At 38.8% G+C, this 23,560-nt stretch overlaps 1 protein-coding gene across 1 annotated transcript in view; it reads right to left on the minus strand.

The window, feature by feature from the left end:
- The window catches only part of UHRF1BP1 (UHRF1 binding protein 1), a 42,816-nt gene extending 19,329 nt beyond the window's left edge, over positions 1-23,487 (minus strand). The window contains exons 1-12 of the mRNA XM_042461895.1: positions 23,399-23,487; positions 21,420-21,609; positions 20,687-20,827; positions 20,140-20,310; positions 19,104-19,275; positions 16,631-16,717; positions 14,573-14,743; positions 12,938-13,092; positions 12,182-12,323; positions 6,933-7,126; positions 3,915-5,464; positions 2,724-2,920 (exon numbers count right to left, since the gene is read on the minus strand). Coding sequence (XP_042317829.1) covers positions 2,724-2,920; positions 3,915-5,464; positions 6,933-7,126; positions 12,182-12,323; positions 12,938-13,092; positions 14,573-14,743; positions 16,631-16,717; positions 19,104-19,275; positions 20,140-20,310; positions 20,687-20,827; positions 21,420-21,609; positions 23,399-23,466 — 3,238 coding nt within the window. The 5' untranslated portion in view covers positions 23,467-23,487. The remainder of the gene's footprint in view (positions 1-2,723; positions 2,921-3,914; positions 5,465-6,932; positions 7,127-12,181; positions 12,324-12,937; positions 13,093-14,572; positions 14,744-16,630; positions 16,718-19,103; positions 19,276-20,139; positions 20,311-20,686; positions 20,828-21,419; positions 21,610-23,398) is intronic.
- Positions 23,488-23,560: the final 73 nt, after the last annotated feature.

Here is a 23,560-nt window from a genome sequence, read left to right on the forward strand (position 1 = left end):
CCTTCTCATGATGTGGCCAAAATATGATAATCTTAGCTTCAAATGAGATTTCAGGCTTGATCTCTTCAAGGACCCATTTGTTTGTCTTTTTGGCTATCCACAATCTCCTCCAGCACCAAACCACAAATGAGTTTTTTTATTATTATTATTATTTACTTTTTTCACTGTCCAGCTCTCACATCTGTACATGGGGGTGGGGAAAACAATGGCTTGGACAATTCTAACTTTAGTGCACAGTTGTATATCTTTGCCCTTTAGGATCTTGACTAGTTCTTTCATAGTAGCCCTTCCCATTCCTAATCTTCTTCTGATTTCTTGACTGCAGTCACCATTCTGATCAATGTTTGATACTAGCTATGGGAACTCTTTAACTATTTCAATTTCCTCGTTGTCTAGATTGAATTTATGTATTTCTCCCGTGGACATTATTTTTGTTTTATTCATGTTCAGTAGCCTGCCTTTCAACCTTCATCTTTGAACTTCCTTAGTCAATTTTCCAAGTCTGTGATGTTTTCCGCTAGTACAGTTGGCCCTTGGAATCTGAGGGGATCCATTTCAGAGGCCCCCCCCCCCACAGATACCAAAATCCACGGATACTCAAGTCCCATTGTTCCCAACGGTGATGTGGCCACGTGGCCATACCACCACTGGGAACAATGGGACTTCACTGGCCCTCACGCGGGGATACCTTTTTTCCTCTCTTACTTGACGCATGTGTGTGCCAGGGGGCCACTGCCGCTTCCTCCTCTCGCATCCGTTTCATCCCTCCCTGCTCTCAACAATGGCAGATGGGCGGCTAGAGGCATGGGGCTACTGGCTGCTGCTTTCTCCTCCCTCCCTCCCAGCTCTCACCAGTGGTGGGTGGCTGGTGGCATGGGACCGCCACCGCTTCTTCTACCTCCTCCTCTTCCTCCGTCGCCAGTGCTGCCTCAATTCGGGATTGTCATCCACGGATACTCACATCCATGGATAGCAAGTCCGCAAATATCAAGAGCGGAGTGTAGTATAGCATTGTCCACATATCTTAGATTGTGGATGTTCCCTCCAACTATCGTCACTTCTTCTGAATCTAAATCTGCTTTTCTTATTATATGTTCTGCATACGTTGAACTAATAGGGTGACAGAATGCAGCCTTGCTTGACCCCCTTGCCAATTGGGAACCATTATGTTTCTCCATATTCTGTTCTAATCTTTTGACCTAAATCCAAATTTTTCATTAGGACAATCAGAAGCAGTGGCACTCCCATGTCTTTAAGAGCATTCTTAAAGAAATGGCACGCCCATGTCTTTAAGAACCTTTTTGTGCTTTGCTACAGTTTGTAAAGCACATGCTGGCTTTCTTCTGGAATTCCTTGGTTTGCTACATTAACCATCATATGTTTGCAATGTAATCCCTAGTGCCTATTCCTTTTCTGAACCCTGCCTGCACCTCTAGGATTTCTCTCTCCATGTATGACAGGAGTCTACACTGAAGAATTTTTGAGCATAATTTTGCTTGCATGGGATTAATGCTATAGTCCTATAGTTGCTTCGGTCAAAACTAAAAGAATCCAGAACTGAATTGAAACAATAGTAAAAAAATTCTAGAATACACTTTGTCAAATGGTTCTAAGCTTGAATTAAAGATTTTAAAGTGCTCATCCTAGTAAACATGGTTTGAGTTTATCGCCAATGTTGAACTGAGGCAAAGAGAACACACCACTTAATTAACTATTTAAATCAATAAAACAGACGGGGTGACATAGAATGACAGAGAAACCTCCCCATCGTAATCAAAATCAGAATTGAAAAGACAAGGGCTCAGGGGGGAAATTTGGTAATACCCAAACTTGTGCAACAGGTGGTAGGACTGGATTTAATGGCTGCCTACAAACTTTTCTATTCAGATAGAACTCCCACTGCTCTCATCTGTACCATATGTCGTGCTAATTACTCACTGGAAAAGAAGGGCTACGGGAATAGAAACAGGCCTCTGAGAACAGAGAATCCTTAAATGTGGCTCCTATGTATTTCAAAAATACAAAAAGCTACACATAAATATTTGAAAACCTCCACATTAGGGGATGCTTTGCTTCAGCCTGTTTCATATGGAAAGAATCATTAGCATAAAGAGAGTCTTGCAGCTTCTATGAAAAAAATATGACTAGAGTCCTGCTATTAAAGATGGAATTTACTGCAGCATGTCAACACAAGAGCTTTAGCTATCTTTTATCACAACTTCCTTCTTTATTTTCCTTCCGAACAATTCACAGTCCATGATTTTGTATTAGGCTTTCCATGACCATTTTTTCCATTGGCTCCTTTTCCTCATTCTCTCCCATCTCCTTTTCCATTAGCTCCACTTAATCCTAGCATTCCATTCCAGTTTCCCCCACCAATTAGAATGTTTTTAAAAAACAAAACCTTTAAGACATCATAAAAATTCAGCAAATGGTCAGAAGAGGCTTGTAGAGAGGTGACAGCCATTTTTATATAGTTCTCTTTTTCTCACATTCTGCACAACCAACAATTACTGTCAGAAAACTAGTTTTTACTACACTAGTGCAAACTGAATAAGCTTTACTTAATTTTGCATCACTTTATTTCATCAAGACTCCTTATGATCTACGTTGTTACTTATATTTTGACAAAACCTGTATCACTTTTTCATGCCAGTGAAGTATATGATTATTTACTTGATTAATTTATAATGTATAAGCAAGTATAACTGTGTTCTTCTTACCAGATTCCATAAGCATCACAAAGCCATCACTGCCATCACTGTCCACAGACAGCCTGTCTTCAAGACCACTGCCATCTAATGAGCTGGTATCAAATGAATGTTGGGAGGCAGTCCTCTTCATGGAAAATATACGCATGCGTCCACTATTTCCTCCAGCTGGAGTCAGTGAACCTTCGTCATCCTTTGGTGCAGGCTCCCTACCAACAAGCATCATAACAGATCAAAACAAACTGTGCAAATAATCCAGATTATAATTTTAAAAGGTTTAAGTGAGGTGCAAATTCATAGGGTTTATATATCACAGGGAGTGCATGTGCATGCAAGAATTTTTATTACTCTGTCCTCAACACCTCCACTGTTTCTCTGCCACTGAAACCTAAGCCACTGTGATAAGCATATTTCCCCTTTCCCTTCAACCTTGCACATTATTCCCCCATAAATACTTAACTGGTAACAACATGCTAACCTGAAAATAAAAAATGTACCTTTCAGTAACGTTTTTTAGCCTGAATCCTATTGTTAATCCTAACTAGAGGAGACTCAATGAATCAGAAGTAACTTGGCAGTGAATCAATAATAACTTCATAAAACAGCACTTATGTAAATTTCATTGATTCAGTGGGTCTACTCTGACTAACAACAAAAATCAGACCTTGGACTACAATTCCCAGCTCTCCCCCCACCTAAACATGGCCAATGGCCATACTAGCCTGGGAGTTCTTGGAGGTAGAGTGCAAAAAAGGAATATTCTAGATATAAATCCTCCCTTTTTTCAGTGAACCCAGTGTCCCCTTCACTTGCTTCCCACATTGCTAAATGTACATTTTATCAATTGCTTCCCAAATTTCTGAATGCCTGTCTTATTAGGCTGTCATGATCACTTGCATCCTCATCTATAAATCTATGGTTAAAGCTGCAGTCAAATGTATCAACAAAAATGCTCTCCTATCTTCAGAGAACACCAATCTTTGAACAGATGTATGACACACATTGGACCTTTGAGTTCAACACCCAGCAAAATAAAAATAGATTTAAATGACATTTAAGCCACTTCCTATAAAGCAATATCCAAAACATTGACTAGAAAATCAGTCTAAATAACTTATAATAAAGAGATGACAGTAAATAATTATCACTGTTGTGTTCATCTGTGTTATAGTCCTGCCATGTATATTTCTGAAAATTGCTCACTTGGTTTGGGGATGGAATAGCATTTTCTGAACAGTAGAAGCCATCTTTTCCTTGCTCAAGCTGAAAGCATCTTTTGTCATGGACATGGCTTCTTTGGTGAGGTCCATGGTCACATGCAATGCTTCCTTGGTGGCACCCTTTGTTATATGCAATGCACTAGATAACTCCATCTCCATGTTTTTCAAAGGGATCACCTCTTCTTGACCATTGAGAGATACTTGTACACCACCAAGAGGATCTACAATGGAAGATGGACTGGAAGGAACAATCTGAGGAATCTGAGAAAGGCTAGTAGACTCACTCTGTCTCTCGGTATCAAGGATTTCTTCTGCTTCGTGGGCTTCTTCTATAGGGCCTCTTTCTCCAGTTGTTTGGCTATGAAATTCTTCCTCTACCAGGGACCCATCGCTCTGGGATTTTAGCATGCCATCTTGCAAAGCATTTATACTGGTGTCTGTATTCTCAATTCCACTATCCTCTAGTACTTTTGTGGGGCTGCCATTTTCCTTATCTGAGGAAGCATCTGATTTCATTTCCCTGCCTTCAGCAGCCAGTCCTTCCCTGCTATCTGAAGGGGAGAGTTCTGATTCTATTAGACTTGTAGTATCTGAGTCCATAGATCTAGGTTCCAGTGCAGAGCCTGGAGTAGGATGCATTAGCAAGGCCACCTCAGTGCTGTTGAACATGATGCCCATACAAGCGGTCATAGAATCTAGAGGAGACCCAATTATTTCCTGAGTGTCTTGGGTCAATTGTTCTTGAAAGGTCTGCAGGACTTCCTTCATCCTAAGTAGCATCAAATACTGGTAGTGATTGAGTCTCACCTTCACATGTGCACTTGAATACAGAAGGACATGGACATCAGCAGACACTTCAACATCTTCATCACTTCCTTTGCCATTAACATCACAATAGTCTTCTTCTAACACATCCTTTGCCTCTGGAGTGAGGTAGATACTTTTCAAGTCCTGCTCAGTTTTTGATCTTTGGCAGAACTGCTCCTGTCTGGAAATTACTTGATGTTTGACGTGGTTACTAAAACTAGCAGAAGGCTTGACTTTAACTTGTGCAGCAGAAGGGAACTGCAGCATTGATGACTGAGTTTCCTCCCATCTCTTTGGGAGGCAGGCCCACACAGAGAGAGGGAATGGGTAGATAAAGTTAAGAGCTTTGCCCTTTGAGCTTTTGGTCCCCTCAAAGTCCAGGGAGATCTGTGTGAAATTAATAGACCAAAGGTCTTCAGAAGCTGAGGACCTGGCAGAGGAATGGCCAGAGTCTGTGTGTTTCTGCGTTTTGGTGTCTACTTGGTATGCATGCCGTAAGAAGAGGGTGTGAAGAAGGCTGAAATTATCCTGAAATTTAGGAAACTGGGTATAGCTGGAGTGGAAGAATTCTGAAGCAGCAAATCGACGGAACAAATTCTGGAGAGCCAAACAGCTGCAGTGAGGTGCATGCCTAGTGTTGGTAGCTGTCATTTCTGATGTGCGAATGGACAGACACTTGGGACGATCCTGGTGATCAACTACTTTTTTCTCTACAGGGATGTTTAACTATAGGAATCACAAAGATAAAGAAGTAAAAACATTAAAAGGGACTGACATAGACAAGACCACAATGCATTGTATATGAACAACTATCACTGATATCAGCTCTTTTTAGCCAAAATACTTTATAGTACCTTGCCAACTTACTCTCACAACAACAAAGAGAGGGCTAGTTACCCACATTACTCACAGGGAATGGAGACTGATAAGTTGTGATTTACCTGACACCATAGAACAAGTTCATGGCTGTGCAGGAAACTGAGCTAATTCTTTTAAGTTCAAAGTCTTATCCAGTAAGGCAACAGCAGTTACAATATATTAAGGGAACCCTGGTGATTCAGTGGTTAAATGCCTATACTGCAGCCACAAGGTTGTGAATTCGATCCCAGGGGCTCCAAGGTCCACCCAGCCTTCTAACATTTCATAGGTTGGTAAAATGAGTACCCAGCTTGTTGGGGGCAATTAGCTTACACATTGTAAACCGCTTAGGGAGTGCTACGTTCACTGATAAGCAGTATATAAATGTACTTGCTATTGCTATTATGGGAAATGCACTAGTGCTTGGTAAAATAATTTAACTGTAGTTTTTAAAAGACTACACAAACTGATACTCAAAACTCCACAACTTTGTTTTTTATAATTAAGGGGCTATATTGTCAGCAAAGAGTCAGGAGAAGCTGGCTTTCATAGAATCCTGCTTATATTTATCTTATTGGGCTTTGAAAATTTCACACTGATGGCAATGCAATGATAGCAGAACTGACGATCCCAATGACTGTTTAATATAAAAATGAAATCATTGCTTTGAATCAGAAGTGCAAAAAATGAAGCCTTGAGACAGACTTCTGCAATCCTCCCATGAGCACCCAGCCCCTCCCCCCATTATTAAATAACATTTTTGACAATTTGCCTTCTCCACCCTCAATTCCCCCTAAACAGAACTGGGAGAGACATGCCATCACTTCTGGCACACTGCTGTTCTGTCAGGCATGGCTAGGCGGGGGAAACTTTGGCCTCCACCTCTTTCCCACAGTTGCCCACACCTAGTCTAAATCCAATTGTTAGTCCCAACTAAGGCAGAAATGTTGAACCAAAATAAAAGTAATTAGTGAAAGATACAAATACATATTTTTGTGGAGATCTTTCTATAGACTCCAGGTAACATATCTGAAAGTATCCCTTTGTTTTGCCTGAACAGCACATTTCTGACAGTGGGATGATACAAATAAAGTCTCTAGCCATTGATAATATAATATATTACAATACAGCTATATATTCTTTTTCCTTCTTAAACTAACTGCATTTATGACATATTGCAATCCAGCACCAAAGAAAGATGTTACATGTTATGTGGAGAAGGAGCAAAAGCAAAATGTCAATTTTAGAGAAGCCAGACATTGTCTTCTCCTGCTTCCCCATATTTCAAGAGTTTCTTCTTGCCTTCTTAGAAGAGCATAAAAGAAAACAAAAATACCTTTAGCATGAAGCCATCTAGTCTGACATCAATATGCTCATCTTTCTTGCCAGAGTTTTCCAGCTTGTATATATCTTTGAAATGTTGTAGGCTGCGATAGAGATCAAGGCAGAACAAGTTCACCCAAAGCATGCTCCCTGTGTCCAGGGTGAAAATCAAACCATGCAGTTGCAGGTACAGGTTTGGGCACGGGACTGGAAAAAGGGGGAAAAGGTACAGGTTAGCATTCCACTGGTTTGGACCACATAAGGTAAACAGGGGGAGATGTGGTGCCTTGGCCAGAGCTACATCTTTCTAACAACCATATAGCATCTAGGCTCAGTTTTGTACCTCCAATAGCAATCTACAATAAAATATCTTAGATGGATTTTGTAATTGCTATTACCCTACCATTCTTGTCAAATTTACATACATAAATTAGACGCTGGACAACCCCATGGATATTGTTCATTTTTATTACTCTTTATAAATAATTTGACTTTCTTTAAGATAGGCATTTTACTGACTTTCAACAACTTCCCAGAAAAACATTGATCAAGGATGCAAAGGAGTACTGTAACATCTTTGAGACTGAGAGAAAGAAATTGGTAGCATAAGGTTTCGTAGATTTCAGTCTACTTTGCATACTGATCTTGACTAACATGGCTATGTCTTTGAATTGATCAAAGGCAGAGAACACATGGCCCTCCTAATGTTGTTGGACTGAAATTCTTATCTTCGTTTTGGCCAGAACCAATGGGAACTGCACTTCAACGATAGCTGGAAGGCCCCTTGTTCCCTATTGTTCCTGCAGAGTGAAAATCTATCATATATTGCATAAACTACTATTCTGTTTGGTTTCACAGCACACTTTTTAGCCCATAAATTATAAGGGAAAAATCTCTCTTCCCGTTAGCTTTAATGCAATATAGTCCTTCAATTCAGCTTGAAGAAACAGGGTCCAGGGGGAAAAACTATGCAGATAGTGGGAACCATTGAGAATTTCAGCATCCCCTGAGTTTTAGAAAACAAATCTGTGTCACAGCTGCAAGGAAATAAAAACTACAGGCATACTTCAGTTAAGAATGCCGCTGACAAAGAATCTTCTTTCTGCCAAGTCTTTTTATGTTAGTCTTGCCCCTTCTTTTGCTCCCTATCTTCCATCTAGCTGAAAGCTTTTTACCCTCTGTGACACTGGAAAGATGGCGAAAGAAGACTGGTTAAATAGAGCCTTTCAGTAGCAGGTTGCAGTACACAATGCGATAGTGCTTGAGTTGGGAAAAGGATGTGATTCTTCTCTCAGTAAACAACCAGTGTCTTCAGAATCCTTTACTGAGCATGCATGAATGGCAAAATGCTGGTGAAAGCCCTGTCTCTCTCATTAGTTACTCCCCTATACACAGTTTTAAAAAAAACTGAGCTATATGTTTGGCCAACAAGGTGAAAATCACAAAAAAAAGTGGAGGCTAGTGAAAGAAAAAGTCAGCCTTAGACGCTTTTTGAAAGAAACTTATAAGTGGTCTCTATAAGGTTTAAAATGTTTTTGTCTACTTATGCAAGGTTTACCAGACCTGATTGTTTCATTTCACAGGCATATATTGCTAGTTTTGAATAAAAAGCCTGCTGAAACATGTTGAAATGTTTCTTATTACTATACTTTCTATGCTATTCTGCCTCTGGTACCAAATTTTCCATTAAAGAAATAATACCTAGAAACAAATCTACTTCATTAACTGAGATATACAGTACCAGCATTTTCTTCTACCAACACAGGGGTGAAAGTTTAGCCCCCACCAAGATTAAATGTCTCAGTACATGACTGTTCTTCCCCTCATAAAAATGGCTGAAATTATTTCTGTTGGGGAAAAACTGCATTGCACTTGAAAACAATGTAATAGTGGGAGTACATCTCTCCACCACCCTGTCTCTGGGTGATCTATCAATCACAAAGCCTATGGAAGAGGGAGTGTTTCTCCTGAAGGCACGTCAAGGGTTGCAAAATATTCTAGTATTCATTTAAATCTACAATATGCATGCACATGCAACTGGAAGCTGGGTAAAAAGAGAAGTGAAGAGAAGGAGGTAATGAAGAACCAATGCTTTATCCTTTATTCTCCAGGTAGAATATTGCTTCTGGAGTGGAACGGACAATGGTCATTCCTCATCTCACTCTTGCAGCTTCAAAGCAGGTAAAAAAGGAGGATTTGCAAGATTAGAAAGGCAGTCAAATTCCTCATGTCTAGCTCCAACCATGGTAGGATCTTCAAGGATAAATAGAAGGGTGCGGAAGGGGGTATTGGTAATGAGGAGAGGAATCAGTGTGGGTAAAGAAAGAGTGGGATACAAGCAGAATCAAACATTTCTGTCCCTCTGGCCACCTATTTGTCAACAAACATTTCTTACTACCAAGGATGTTTTGAATGCAATCATCTCAACAATTTTAAAGGAGTTAAAACTCCACAACTCCCAGTGAATTTCAGAAAGCACAGATTCCAGAAAAGACAAAATATTATATAGGATATCGTCCAGAGATTTCTGTCAGGCACTAAAGAAAATAAAGTGATAGGCTTAGTTCAATGCACAGCATACAAAAAAATGGGTCCTGGATTGCCAGGGGGATTTACATCATCTTTGGGAAAGTGTAAGAAAGTGCTGCTCACATGCATTTTCTGAATCTAATCTGTTTTGGGACAGCAGACCATTAACACTTCATTTTTACTTCACTCTTGCCTATATAAAAAGGCAGTATCATTTTCAATCAACAATTCTTCTCATGGATCAGAGCAGTTTGGTAAGTGATGTGATAAAGAAAAAGAGAGGCTGTACTAGCAAAACTCCTCTGCTCTCTCCAGGCCATTTAAGGGCAAATTCCAAATTCGCAGAAAGATACAGTATGAACCACTTCAAATTGCAAGGAGAGAGAGAGAGAGAGAATATCTTGGAAGCATTGTTAGTAACATAACCTGTACCATGTTACTTTTTCAGGTAACAAGCAACTAATGACTCAGATGCTTAATTCTATTGTTCATCCCAACTAAAGTAAATCCACTAAAAACAATGGGTCATCCCAGGTGATTAGAATCCCAACTCTAGTTGGGATTATCTATGGCACTCTGACCATTGTTTTCAAAAACAGATTTTAACAGATTTTTTTTCCCAGTGCAACAAATAACATTTATTCTAGACTTCTAAATAGTTGCTTTGGGATATATTTGTATTTTTAAGTGTATGTCTAAGAAACAACATTAAAGGGCAACTAAAATGTGTTATTCTTAAAACCAAATTTAGGGACCATTCAGACAACCTTTTACCCCGGTTCAGAAACCAGATTAAAAGTGGGAAGTTTATATTGGCGCCGGTTCTTTTACACTTGAATTTGAGCTTTGCACACCCGTTCAGGGGCAAATCCCCCTTGGCGCGGGTCTTTTGAAAGCGGAGTTTTTCCTGTATCTTTTGAGAAAAAACGGGTGCCGGCAAATGTGAACTTGGCCCCGGTCATGATCGGGTCAAATTCAGGGGAGGGATTAGGTCAGAGGGAGGTCAGAGGGCAAAACATGCCTCCCCTCTCGCAGGCAGCTTTCTCTCTCTCTCTCTCTCTTTTGTATTTTTATTCTTGACAGAGTATGCGGATGCTTTTTTTTACAGGTTGATACATATTGATAGAATGTGTCTGCTTGTGCTACATTTCCCTTTCGTTTGCTTGCTGCCGGCACGGCACCTCACTTTGCAAGTGGCATGTTTTAAAATTATTTTTTTTTGTGTGTAATATGAGAATGTTACAAGGCGAATGTTACAAATGTTTCCCTTTCAATTTGGCAAACAATGTGTGAATGCTTTTGCTACATATGTGTATGTAATGGCATGGGGTGGCAATTGAAGGGAAAGCAAAGGATGCAGAGATGGCATTCTAAGGTGAGGTATTATTATTATATTATTAATATTATTGTGACAGATTATGCAAATGCTTTTTCTACAGGTTGATACATATTGATAGAATGTGTCTGCTTGTGCTACATTTCCCCTTTGTTTGCTTGCTGCCGGCACGGCACCTCACTTTGCAAGTGGCTTTTTAAAAATTATTTTTGTGTGTGTGTGACAGAATATGTGAATGTATTTCCTTTTAAATTTGGCAAGTTATGTGTGAATGCTTTTGCTACATATGTAAGGGATTCTGAGGTGGCAATCGGAGGGAAAGAAAAAGGGGATGCAAAGGTGGCATTCTGAGGTGAGGTATTATTATTATTATTATTGTGATGGATTATGTGCATGCTTTGGGCTGGAAGGGAAGGGAAGAGGATGGCATGGGGGGGAGGCAAGGGCTTTGGAAGTGGCATTGGGCTTGAAGGGAAGGGAAGAGGTTCCAAAGAGGAGGAAATGCTGGGCTGGAAGCGAAGGGGAAGCTAGAGGCTGGCATTCAGAGGGAAGGCTGTGGAAACCCATGACTTTGGGGGAGTCACACTCTCTCAGCCTCAGGGGAAAGGCAATGGCAAATCTCTTCAGAACCAATCTTGCCAAGAAAACCCCAGGATAGGATCGTTTTAGGGTTGCCATAATCTGTAATGACCCAAATACACACAACATACACACATACCTGGAGGTTTTTTAATTTGACAAGTTGACAAAAATATGTGAACACTGCAGTCAGGTTTTTTTTAAAAAGGAGGGGGGAAAGCATCCATTTGGTTGCTCAATGGCTGTACGATATGTCACCTTTGACTAAAGCAGAAGTGAATTTGATTGACAACAAAGGAGGCTCCATTTTAAAGCGGTACTGCAAATGTGAAATTCAGAGGGGCAAATTGCCCCGATCAAGGTAAAGGGTAGTGGGCACTTCTTCCCGAGCAGATTCAATATGGGAGCAACTGGATCTGCCCAATTCTATCCAGGGCAAATGAGTGAGTGGAAATGGGGCCTTAATGAGTTATTTTAACAACAACATGGAATAATGGACTATGTGCATGTATGTATCTCCAGGCCACCTGCTGATTTATGACAACCCCATAAATTACATAGGGTTTTCTTAGGCAAGGAATACTCAGAGATGGTTTTGCCATTTCCTTCTTCTAATATATAACCTACAGTCCCCCATCCAAGTACTAACTAGGTCTGACCCTGCTTAACTTCCAAGATCAGAACAGCCCTGGTGCCTTTAGCGAATGGACTAGTTCCTTTAAAATAATGCTCCAAACTCTGAAAGAGAGCTTGGGGGTGGGGGGACAGCTGTGGAGAACTAATTTTTCACAGGCCCATAACAGATGTAGAATGGTTACCTGGAAATTCTGGATTATCTGGGAGGTAGTACTCAGTAAACTCTATATGAATGGCTGAGGTTTGGTCAGGAATATTCAGGGACTTCCTCCTACATGAAAGCAGCGTTGAAGGCTTCTTACTATGCTGTCCAGCAGTGGAAACCTGAAAAACATTGTTGGCATATACACTCAAGAGTAAGAAACATGATTGTTTAAAGACAGAAAACTGATCCTGCTTGGGTTTATGGTACTGGTGCACTACTCAGTGTAGGATTTTGAAAACAAAGAGTTCTAAAGCAGGAAGCACTTAACAGTCCCAAAAATCTAATTATGGCTACAACATTACAGTACTACAATCCAAATAATACTCTCTTGCTTTCTTATAAGTCATTTCTCTATTTTGAGGGTTGATGGGGCCAAACTGGAATATATAATAACAAAAGCAACAGCCATCAAGAGGCCTACTTTAAGCCATAAACATGTGTGCTAAACTCAAATTTAAACCTGTATGGAAAACAAAACTTGTATTGTGTTTTTAAAAAGCACAAATACAAGAGCTGGCATTTATGCTCTATATTTCATGGCAGAAAGAATAGGAAAATAATAATATGGCAGCAGGTAACTATAAGCAACAAGGCACAGAGAGTTGCCTCTTATAAAACCTCAGGTTTTTGCAAACGCAACTGGATGTAATAGAATTTACAGAGAATTACAGTAGAAATAGGATTTGGGCCATAAGAAATCTTTAGGTGATAGTTTACAGTTTTTATACTTTACCTGATGAATGTCCAAATCATCTACTCGGAGAACCAGACAGCTGGATCGAAGTCTGTTCCATGCAGGACGCTGGAGTCCAAAAAGGGTAGGAGGTGGTGTACTAGCCATGGGTATCCCCTTCTCTGGGGAACTTTTTTGAGAACTAGATGGAGTATCTTAAAGGTATTTTCAATAATCAGAACAGGAAAATATCAACTTTTCAGCAATTAAAACACTCAAAATGTTACAAAATGGCAGCACTCTTATTTTTTTCTTATACACACAATTCTGTACTGATATGAAACAACAGATTCAAAATGAATTGTAGTACTTTTTGTTCTTGGTCACCCTGCCCCTTGCTGAAGAAACACTGGTACTGTGTGTGAAAACACTATGGCAGGAGGTCACAAATTATTTCTGAAAACAGATGGCCCTAAAGGCGCAGCTCTACACCACCCAGATTGAGGCCGTGGCAACCACACGACGCAGCCTCAATCCAGTGTTTTTCAAGCCCCAAAAGAAGAGGCAAAATGCAGTTCCTTTTTGGGGCAGAAAAAAGCCATCCTTGCCATCACTGTCGCAGCTCTTCTGCATTTCTTTGCCACAGCGTGTGTAAATGCTGTGCCATAGAAATGTTGTCATGCTGCCTGCCGTCTGGTCGGGCAGGAGACATGGTGCCACTTTGGGGCGGAGCTGGAGCGGGGGAAGGCGGGCGCCACGCCCCCACTCACTCCACCTCAATGCTGCTGTTTCTTGCTGGTCTGTACAGCCCCTACGGCTGGCCTTACTCTGCAGCTGCTACCAACCCTGTCTTGCCATGCCGCAGGAATGGGAACGGAAGAAAACATTATAAAATCTACATTACAAAGATGAGGCAGAAAGTTTGCAGGATAACAACAGCAGTTTGCCACTAGAATTCTCCACCTCATACTGTCACTTATATTGCCTCTTATTAGGCTGACCCTATGATTAATTTCTCATTAGTTCTACTTGATAGTCACATAGGGAAGCAGGAAGAGATGCTATTGATATGTCTGACCTCAGAAATGGATTTATGGAGCCATAATTCATCTTCCTCTTCCCTGTACAATTGCAGAAAGTTAACAGTACAATTTGGTAGGTTCAAATTGTTACACCAGTCTCCAAGGCATAGGTATAGTTCCGATGTCCAAATTCAAAAAGGATCACAGCCATTTCCACTTGCAGCTTGGAACAACAAGAACTCTACTTTCTGCAGTATGTGAGTCTGTACACCTGACCTATGACATTTTGCTGTTTTAGGCAAAGCAGCAAATGGTTCATCTCACCTGGGTCAAGGCTCACTGTATCTAGTCAGTTATGTTATAGTGGGAAATGAAACAGAAAATCCTTTTTTCACCCTTGACAGTAAAAATACAGGAATGGAAAATTAGATAACTAATAATTTGCTACCCTTTGACATATAAAATCTGTCTTGAGACTACCATCTTATTCTGTCTAACAAGCAAGGCCTGATGGTTTGTAAAATATATGCAATAAAATAAATACGTACAAACATATAGGGGGAAAAAGATAAAATAAGGGCTTTATTTGCCATAGTATTTTTATTGCACTATTCTGTTTCTAGCTTATGGTTTTAAATTATTAATGCAATAATGCAATACATTTATGTGTTACCTGTTTTCTTTTTGAAAGGAGATTCCCTTGAAGCAGTTTTAGAGGAGGGAAAACATATTTCTTCACCATAATTTCCCATTTTGTTTTGGAATTCCTCCACCAGCTTTTTTGCCCACTGTTCCCGGGTATCCATGGCATCACAATAGCGTACCCAGTGTTTGCAGCTGTCTCCTGAATAAAACATTTGATTTACATTGATAAGAGCTCTACTCTTTCTTTGTCTCTGTGATCTACTTTTCAAAAGTTCTCTTCTAATTTGTGCTCCCTTTCTCAAAAAAGGCTCAACTTAAGGCATATTAATGGCATAGTTAATATCAGACAGAAGAATTTGTTTACATCTGATATTGACCTTATAGAGCAGCTCATCTCATAGCTGAACAGATCTTCACATCTGTGTTTCAAAACATCAATATTTTCACATTTCCCACCACATCTCTGCTCATCTTAAAGAATGTCAGTACAATAAATATATATGTTATTGGGTGGTTGTGTTGCACTCCTGTTTTGAGTTATCTATATATAGTGCCATGGATATGCTATATCAGGGGTAGGCAACCTTTTTGAGCCGGGGGCCAGGTTGCTGTCCCTCAGACAACTGGGGGGCTGAAGCCAAAAAATAAATAAGTAAATAATTTTTTAAAAATTAAATAAATAAATAAACCCGGACAAGTGTAGGACAAAAATTTCAAATGGAAGATACTTTAAAAAAAAAAATGGAGGACACGCTAAAATTTTTTGCTGATTTTTAAAAAAATGTTAATATAAATTCATGTTTCGGAGGCTTCTATAGACAATTGCCCCCCTTGCCCGCCGCTTGTCCCCCTTGCCTGCCACTTGCCCCCCTTGCCTGCCTCCTCCTGATAGGCCAAAGGCCCCACACCCTCACGCGAGAGGCCAAAGGTTCCGGCGGCAATTGGTGGCAGGACCGGGCTGGGGCCGGTCCCAAGGCCTTGCCGGGTCACATCCGGCCCACGGGCTGCAGGTTGCCTACCCCTGTGCTATATTATCTTTCTTGGTATTATACAAGCTATGTACAATAGTGGTCAAGAACTTACATTGACTCTGTGCAGTATAAAGCTCCACCAAACATACCTCCACTCACCCTCCCATATGTGCACCCTACTTGTTAGTTGCCAGTGTGCTCCACAGCCATTAAGTTGCTAGGTATGGTGGTGGAGGGCCCAAGCAAATATTCAACGATATTTCTGCTGTTGCATGCACAAAGAAAACATCATCCCCCTAGACCTGTGAGAGAATTTTCCTCTTTAAATTCAACTGCAGAAATCTAGCCAGATGCTAGCTAAAAGCCCCTGCTCTCTGGCCACTAAATGGCTATGAAGTAGGCTCAACAGTAGGGAATATGTGTGAGGATCACTGGGTGAAAGGAAATACTGGATGCTTCCTTCTGCAATAACCTTAAAATGATATATACAGGCACAACAGGAATTTACGAACAGGGTTCAATGTCTGACAATGACTAGTGATACTTAGTGGTTACTATCACCTATTAAAATAACTCTTCTATATTTTAATTTTTAATAAATACACCAAGGTGGTTCTGTATTCCAGTTAGTCTCAGCAATAATGTAGTCTCAGCAGTAGACTATGCATGTAGGGTTTTTTAAAGTTTCAAATAGAGAGGCTATCTGTTTCCATGCATCAACTGTCATCTTGGCCTCAGAGGGAGCGATCAGGCAGACCCAGAAACATCAGGGTCTGCCTGAAGGAAGAGGCCCCTCCCTCCTTTAATTGTCACCTTGTATTTGTATTGTATTCAATTTTTACTGTACACCGCTATGATCATTGCGGAATAGCAGTCTATAAATAAAACGTATTATTATTATTATCATCATCATCATCATCATCATCATCATCATCATCATCTCATTCATCCTCATTTATTCCTCCCAATAACTAATCCATTCAATGGGTAAAAACTAATGTTGATACTGAAATCAGTGTTTCTTGCAGTGTATCACTAACATTAAAATTAAGCTGGGTTTTTCAAGTTTTTAATCATTACAATTCCCATTCTTAATAAGAGCAAATTACTTTTACCTGCCCAATGGAAAGGATAATAGTCAAAAGCCATTCTCCTAAAAGTTAATTGCATTGCACCTCCTGTTATTCCATGTTTGGAAGCACCTATGATAAAATGGAAAAAGAATGACAAAATATGACCGGTCTAGACCTATTCTTATATGAAGAAAGTCAGAGCTGAACTGCATTGTGATCATTCAGTAGTACTGAATTCAGCATTCATAATGACTGAAAAGGATGCCACAAAAGGCCATACCCCAGAAATTCTTGTTTTGGAACACAGGTCCACCACTAAGCAAGAACCTTGTTGCTTGCAAGGAGAAAAGTTTTGCTTTCTCACCAGTTGTATTTTAGGTGAAGCCTTTCTCTCTGGCCCCATAAAATCAAATAGGAAAATAATTTTTAAAACTGTCTATGAAGATTAGTAGTCTGATGCTATTTGAATGGTATGTTTTCTTAAGCTTATATCAGGACAAGCATTTTAGCACTAATTAAAATGTTAATCAAAAGTTTTTAAAAAACAGTGATAATACAGAATCAACTGAAAAGTTAACACCAAGGGTAAGCAATAGGTTCACCTGCCCAACACTTTGATAACTTGGTCCTTTAAAAAAGATAGAAGATTAGCATTATAGCTGCCTTAACTTGTGGTGACTGCAGTACTGTTCCATTAAATGTCACTCTTTCAGCAGTCTAAGAAAATACAGAATTGAGGAGAAGACACAGAAGAACAATGATCAGATACTACTATTGAGTCGATTCTCTGTTGTGTAAATGTTCTATAATGAGGCACAGTGTAAGTATCCTTGGTTATGACTTCTTCATTATTAAGAATTATAAAACTGACAATATCAGGAAATATTTTTCACTTACAATCTTAACTAACTGCAACTAATGAGATTTACATTTTATTTTAAACTATTCATAGTCTCTTCCTTCTTCTTCTATCCAAAATTGGAAACTTCCAGTGATTTGTGATTCACCAATACAATTTTATTTATTAAAAACACCGCACATATAATAAAACTGGTACTGTGAAATCAACAGATATTTTACATAATTTTAAAATGAATGATGAAATTATCGAAATAGGTGAAGATTTACTATACTTTGACCCAGTCATCTATCAAAATAGAGTAGTCAAGAACTCAGAAGATGACTAAGACCTGGAAGGAAACTATGAAGGAACTAGATAAGATCATCAAATGTAAAGATTAATGTTGAAGTCAAAATCATCCAAGCCATAATATTTCCCATTTCTGGGTATGATTGTGAAAGGTGGACAGTGAAGAAAGATGACAGAAAGAAATTAGCTCATGTGAGTTATGGTATTGGATGACAGTACTACAGATATCACAGACTGCCAAAAATATAAATGAATGGGTCTGAGAGCAAATTAAGTCTGAATGCTCCCTTGAAGCTAAAACATTTAAACTGAGGTTATTGTAATTTGAGCATATAATGAGACATTGTAGCTCACTGGAAAAGAAAATGATGCTTGGGGAAATGCAAGTGGGTAGAAAAAGAGCAAGACCACAGTACAAAGGGATTGATTCAATCAACTAAACTACAGTCTAGAACATGCCTTTTGAAAGTCTCATTCATATAGTAGTCATAGGTCAAAGACAATGTGATGACAAATAACAATAATAACAAATAATATCAATACCTTTCCAGTAGAAGTACGGAGATTTAAGTATCTAAAATACTTGCCTAAATAGGAAAAGTCTTCACCTGAAATGAGGACAAATAAGGCTGATAATCACCTTAAATCCTTGGTAGGTATTGTACTTATTGTATACTGCTTAGATATTCCTTCATAGCAAAGAGCAATTCTCTAACTGGGTAAGGAATGCCTGTATGTATTACATTAAAGTATAGGGGAGATCCTTTCAAAAGAAGAAAGAAGAAGGAATCATATATTGTATTATTTGTTATATGCTGTCTTGTAGGCACCTTAGGAAATCTTTCTGAAGGGCCTGGGACAAACAGATGAAAACTTTGGCACTAGTCCAAAGGTAATGTCATTTACAGAGACTCTAATGGGAATAAAAGGAGATGTGTTAATTTCTGAAATAGGCACGTATCTGTATAATGAAATGAAGCAACAACAACAAAAACTGGAACAAGATTCAAGAAACAGAAAAAGAATTTAACTTTGTTAGAGATTTCTAATAAAGAGTTTGTCAATGATGTATGGAGGAGGGAGCAATAGTAAAAATAGCAAATACTGCAAATGAAGAAAATTCACAGAGGAATAGGATAAAGAACATCATGAATCAGCAGAAAAAAGCCTTTTAACAGCCAAAATAGTTTCCTAAAACATCAAAATCCCACTTGTTTCAGGCATTTCAAAACAAGGAGAGAAATGTCACTAGAAAACATGAAGGGGCACAGGACAGAAGGAATAAGGAAACAAGTCAAATAATATTCTGAAAAACAACAATGTATCCAAGTTGATTCTTCCCTATCTTATCTTAGAATCAAATACCTGTTTCTCGGGTGTGACTGTCATCACAGATATGTAGATCCAGACGGGAGATGAGAAGGTGATAAGAAGACTCTTTCATATCATGTTTTTCAAAATACTGGCTGATTGCTTTGTGGCTGCTGCCAAACGACTGGGGCCAGGACTGTTGGGCACTGGGAGCTGGAGGTGTAATCTACAACAGAGAGAAATTACGCCTAAATATACCCATGTAAGTAAAAAGAAATTATGGTTATATAGTTTATGTGGGTGACAGCATAGGAGACCATAAATGACACTCTGCAAGGACATTCTAGAAAAAAGAGCCTTGAAAATCATTAATACATTGTTATGTTTCATATTCAAATCACACAATGAATGTGTCAGACTGGAACTTAGGGGTGGTGTATATTCACTATATCATCACACTTGTATCCTGATTTGCAGTATGGAAAATATGGCTAATGTGATCCACCTACTTTGGGAAATCACGCTTTAGACATATAGCTGAAGCACATTCTGTAAGGGTCTACATGGCTGAAAAGAAAATAGCTTCCAGCACTGTTCCTTAAAAACTCCAAAAACTGTACAGGTAATCAGTTTGAAGATACTATGGAAAATAAAATTGTACCTTATTAATACTGTAGCAGAATGTCTATGCTACCTTGGCATCAACTTAATATGTAATAAGTATCATTTAAAAGTATAAAACTCAAGTGGTGATTTAAATAGAGAAAACTGAAAATTATGGCAGAGAGCAATGCACTGAAACAGAAATAGGATAATATTTATTTTATATATGAAAACTGGGATAATATTTATTTATTTTATATATGAAAAATCATTTACAAGTATAAAAATTTAGAAAGAACCATGATTATGGAGAGAAATGATAGAACTTGTCAAAGAACATTCTATTTCATGCATGCTTCTCCTAAGGAAGCAAAACTTCTGAAGTGAAAACCAAAGAAAAACAATCCAACTGATTAAACAACTTTGCTGTTTTTTCTAAACTGTCATTCCACAACACTATAATAGGAATGCTGAGCAAGCCACTTACTTGGACAGGTTCAGGAGCCATACTTTTCCTCTGCTGAGCTGATTTCTCCATGGCTTCACTCAAGGACTCTGCATACTTCATCATTGCCTTCAACTGAGAGTCAGTCAGCACCCATAACAAGTCATCAAGGAGGAACATAAGCTTAGAGGCCATCACATTGCAATCCTTTGTCTGTCTCATAAACAATCAGAGAAAGTTTAGCATTAATTTACTCCCATTCCTGTAGGGAATCACAGATATGATTAAACGGGACTCTCTAGACAACATTCATACACAACATAAAATGAATAGCATGGCAATTCCTTTAAAAGGTTGCATAATTTCTAGATATTTAGTGCAAGTTATATTTTCCTCTGATAGCTATCATCAGCTATCTCTTTCAACTGATGAAGAAAGGAACAACCTGCACTGTTAAACTTGAAAGTGCTTTAAAATGCTTCATACAGAGCACAATGCCCTAAATACAACTGCTAACCCCATCTAAAGTGCAAGCTCTAGCAGAAGACCAAAGTACATAACTCCACTTTCCAGCAGATAATATATTCACCTTTCTCTTCAGAGATATTTGGATTTTGCCCTGATTTGTAATAAGTCTCAGAGGAGTAGTGGCAGGGTCTTGATCTGCATTTTCTGTAGCATCAGCCTCTATCCGGAGAGTCTGCCAGGTGAGTTCTTTAAATGTTAGAACCTAACAAGAAGGAAGAGAGGATGGCCACAAAAAATAAAAGCAATACTTAGTTTCTGGGGGTAGTATGCTTATGTTCAAGTAAAATACAATACTGAGATTGGCATAGGGAAGGTTCACTGAGCATTGGTACTGTGACTTATGGCTCTATAGGGATGCAGTGGCTTAGTGGTTAAGACGCCAATTCTGATGATCAGAAGATCAGAAGGTTGGCAGTTCGAGGCCTGATTACTGCATGATGGGAGTGAGATCCTGTCACTAGTCCCAGCTTCTGCCAACCTAGAAGTTCAAAAGCATGCAAATGCAAGTAGATAGATAGGTACCACTTCTCAGTGGGAATGTAACAGCGCTTGGTGCAGTCATGCTGGCCACATGACCAACAGAGCAGTCCTCAGAGAATGCTGGCTCTTTGGCTTAGTAATGGAGATGAGCACCACCCCCTACAGTTACAACTAGACATTCATGTCAAGGGACTATCTTTACCTTTACTGTGACTCTGCAAAAATGCACAGCTGAATCAAGATTCTAAATCAACAAATCCTTGCAAATTTATAGAAGTGATTGCAATGTTGCAATCATCTTCTTATAGCCTTACCTCTCCCCTGTGTGAATCAGTAATACGGGTAAAACGTAGATCACTTTGCTGCCAACTGGGGTTGACACTGTATCCTTGAAGCTGCCACAGTTCAAAGGAAGCATGGAAGGCCTTGGAGTGGATCTTGATGGTGATGGAATTGACAACAATGAACATGCCTTCCACTACCTTTTCAGCAAAGCCATATTCACTATAGGGAAGGAAAGAGCTTTTAACAAAAAAGAAAGCTTTAGCTCATTACATCACAAAACACAGTTGCCTGGTACATATATGAGAGATTCATTAGCTGAAGACACTGTCTGAATTTAAAAGCGCATTGAAGAGCATTCTGGCATGCTTATCAAGATGATTTTTAAATTATGAATTTTAAAGAATTTTAGATGTAGATTGTTTAAATATGTGAACATCTTATTTGTCCTTTTAAACTGAAGTACGTTCTAACTGATATGTTTTAACGGATGTTGTTTGTTCATTATTGAATCATGGGGAGAGGCAGGTAAGAAATAACAATAACAACAACAGCAGCAGCAACATGATAAAAATCATGGAAAAAGCCTTGAACCTAGATTTGCATGCTGGTAAAATAAGCTCCAAGGTTGTAGTGCTGAACGGTGCTGAAATCATGTTTCAGCATCAAGGACATATTTAATTTCTCCCCAGTTATGAAAAAATTGAAATTATGAAGGATTGTTATTAATTGTATTAATCATGCTTTAAAAATTTATAAGAAATAATTAACTAGAGGTGAGCAATTCATAGCATGAAACCTTTTTACAGAAATAAGGAACTGAACAAGGCAGTGCCATAAAATTCTAGGTGTGGAAAGGACAAGAATATGTCAAAATATGCAACCAGTGTCCTAAGGCAGGCTGTGCTATACTTTAGCTACAAAAATACTGATTCACATAATCCAGAACTAAGCATGTCAGCAACACTGCAGGCAAAGAAGATGAATCACATGGTAAAGTTTTTGTTTGTCTGTTTAATTTCTATGCCACCTTTTCCCTACCTTTTCCCCAGAAAGGGACCTAAGGCAGCTTACAAGATAAAAACACTTTTAAAACTTTGCAAGAAAAAAATTAAAAACAATTAAAATAACCCAATTTAAACAATATGAAATTAACATTAAAAATATACAAGAGATAAGAAACTTTTCCCTACCTAAAGGATCTAGTAGTTGAAAGTTTATAGTAGTTGAAAATGCATTTTTAAAAAGCAATATACTTTTAACTAAGATTAAAAACTTCTTTGATTGAAATATAAAAATAATTAAAAATTAAAATTTTAAACAACCAAAGGGAAAAACAATGGCAACAGAACACCAACTTGATACTAATATGCTACAGGTTGAGTCTCCCTTATCTGAAATTACAGAATCCAAAATATTCCAAAAACCAAAACATTTTCTATGGGTGGCTGAGATAGTGATACCTTCGCTTTCTGATGGTTCAGTTGTACACAAACTTTGTTTCATGCAAAAAAATATTTTAAAATATAGTATAAAATTACCTTCAGGTTTGTATATAAGGTGACTATGAAACATATATGAATTTTCTGCTTTGACTTGGGTCCCATCTTCAAGATGAGATGCATATGCAGGAATATACAAATACAGATATGCTACCACCACCCAAATCAAAATCAAAAATACTCCTGGTCCCAAACAATTTGGATAAAGATGACTCAACCTGTATTGCTCTTGACTCTTCAATCCAGTGTCTGTTACTATGGGAAAGCAATATATATGTGGAACTCACCTTGTTGTTGATTCTGAACAAACAATGTATTTGCAGAAATAAGCAGGCTCAACATAAGAGGCCAGAGAACCTCTCAATAAAATCCCAAGTACCAAAAACTTCACAGCAAAAAACAGACAAACACTCTGCATTATGAATTCAGAACTATTGTCATTTAGACTGGGAAAGCAAAACTAGCACATAATATTGCATTGATAAACACTGGTTACAGTCAATAGTAACCTTTGTCCTGAAGCAAGGGCAATGGGTGACTGTCCATTGGGTGGCCGGGGCTCTTCACATGTTCGCATCTCCACTTCAACTTTATCCAAATACTGTGAAAACAGCAAGTGAGACAAACATGAAGAATTTATCACTACCTAAGAAGAAAACACAATTACACTA

This window comes from Sceloporus undulatus, chromosome 4 (genome assembly GCF_019175285.1).
Source record: "Sceloporus undulatus isolate JIND9_A2432 ecotype Alabama chromosome 4, SceUnd_v1.1, whole genome shotgun sequence".
Classification (NCBI taxonomy): Eukaryota; Metazoa; Chordata; class Lepidosauria; order Squamata; family Phrynosomatidae; genus Sceloporus; species Sceloporus undulatus.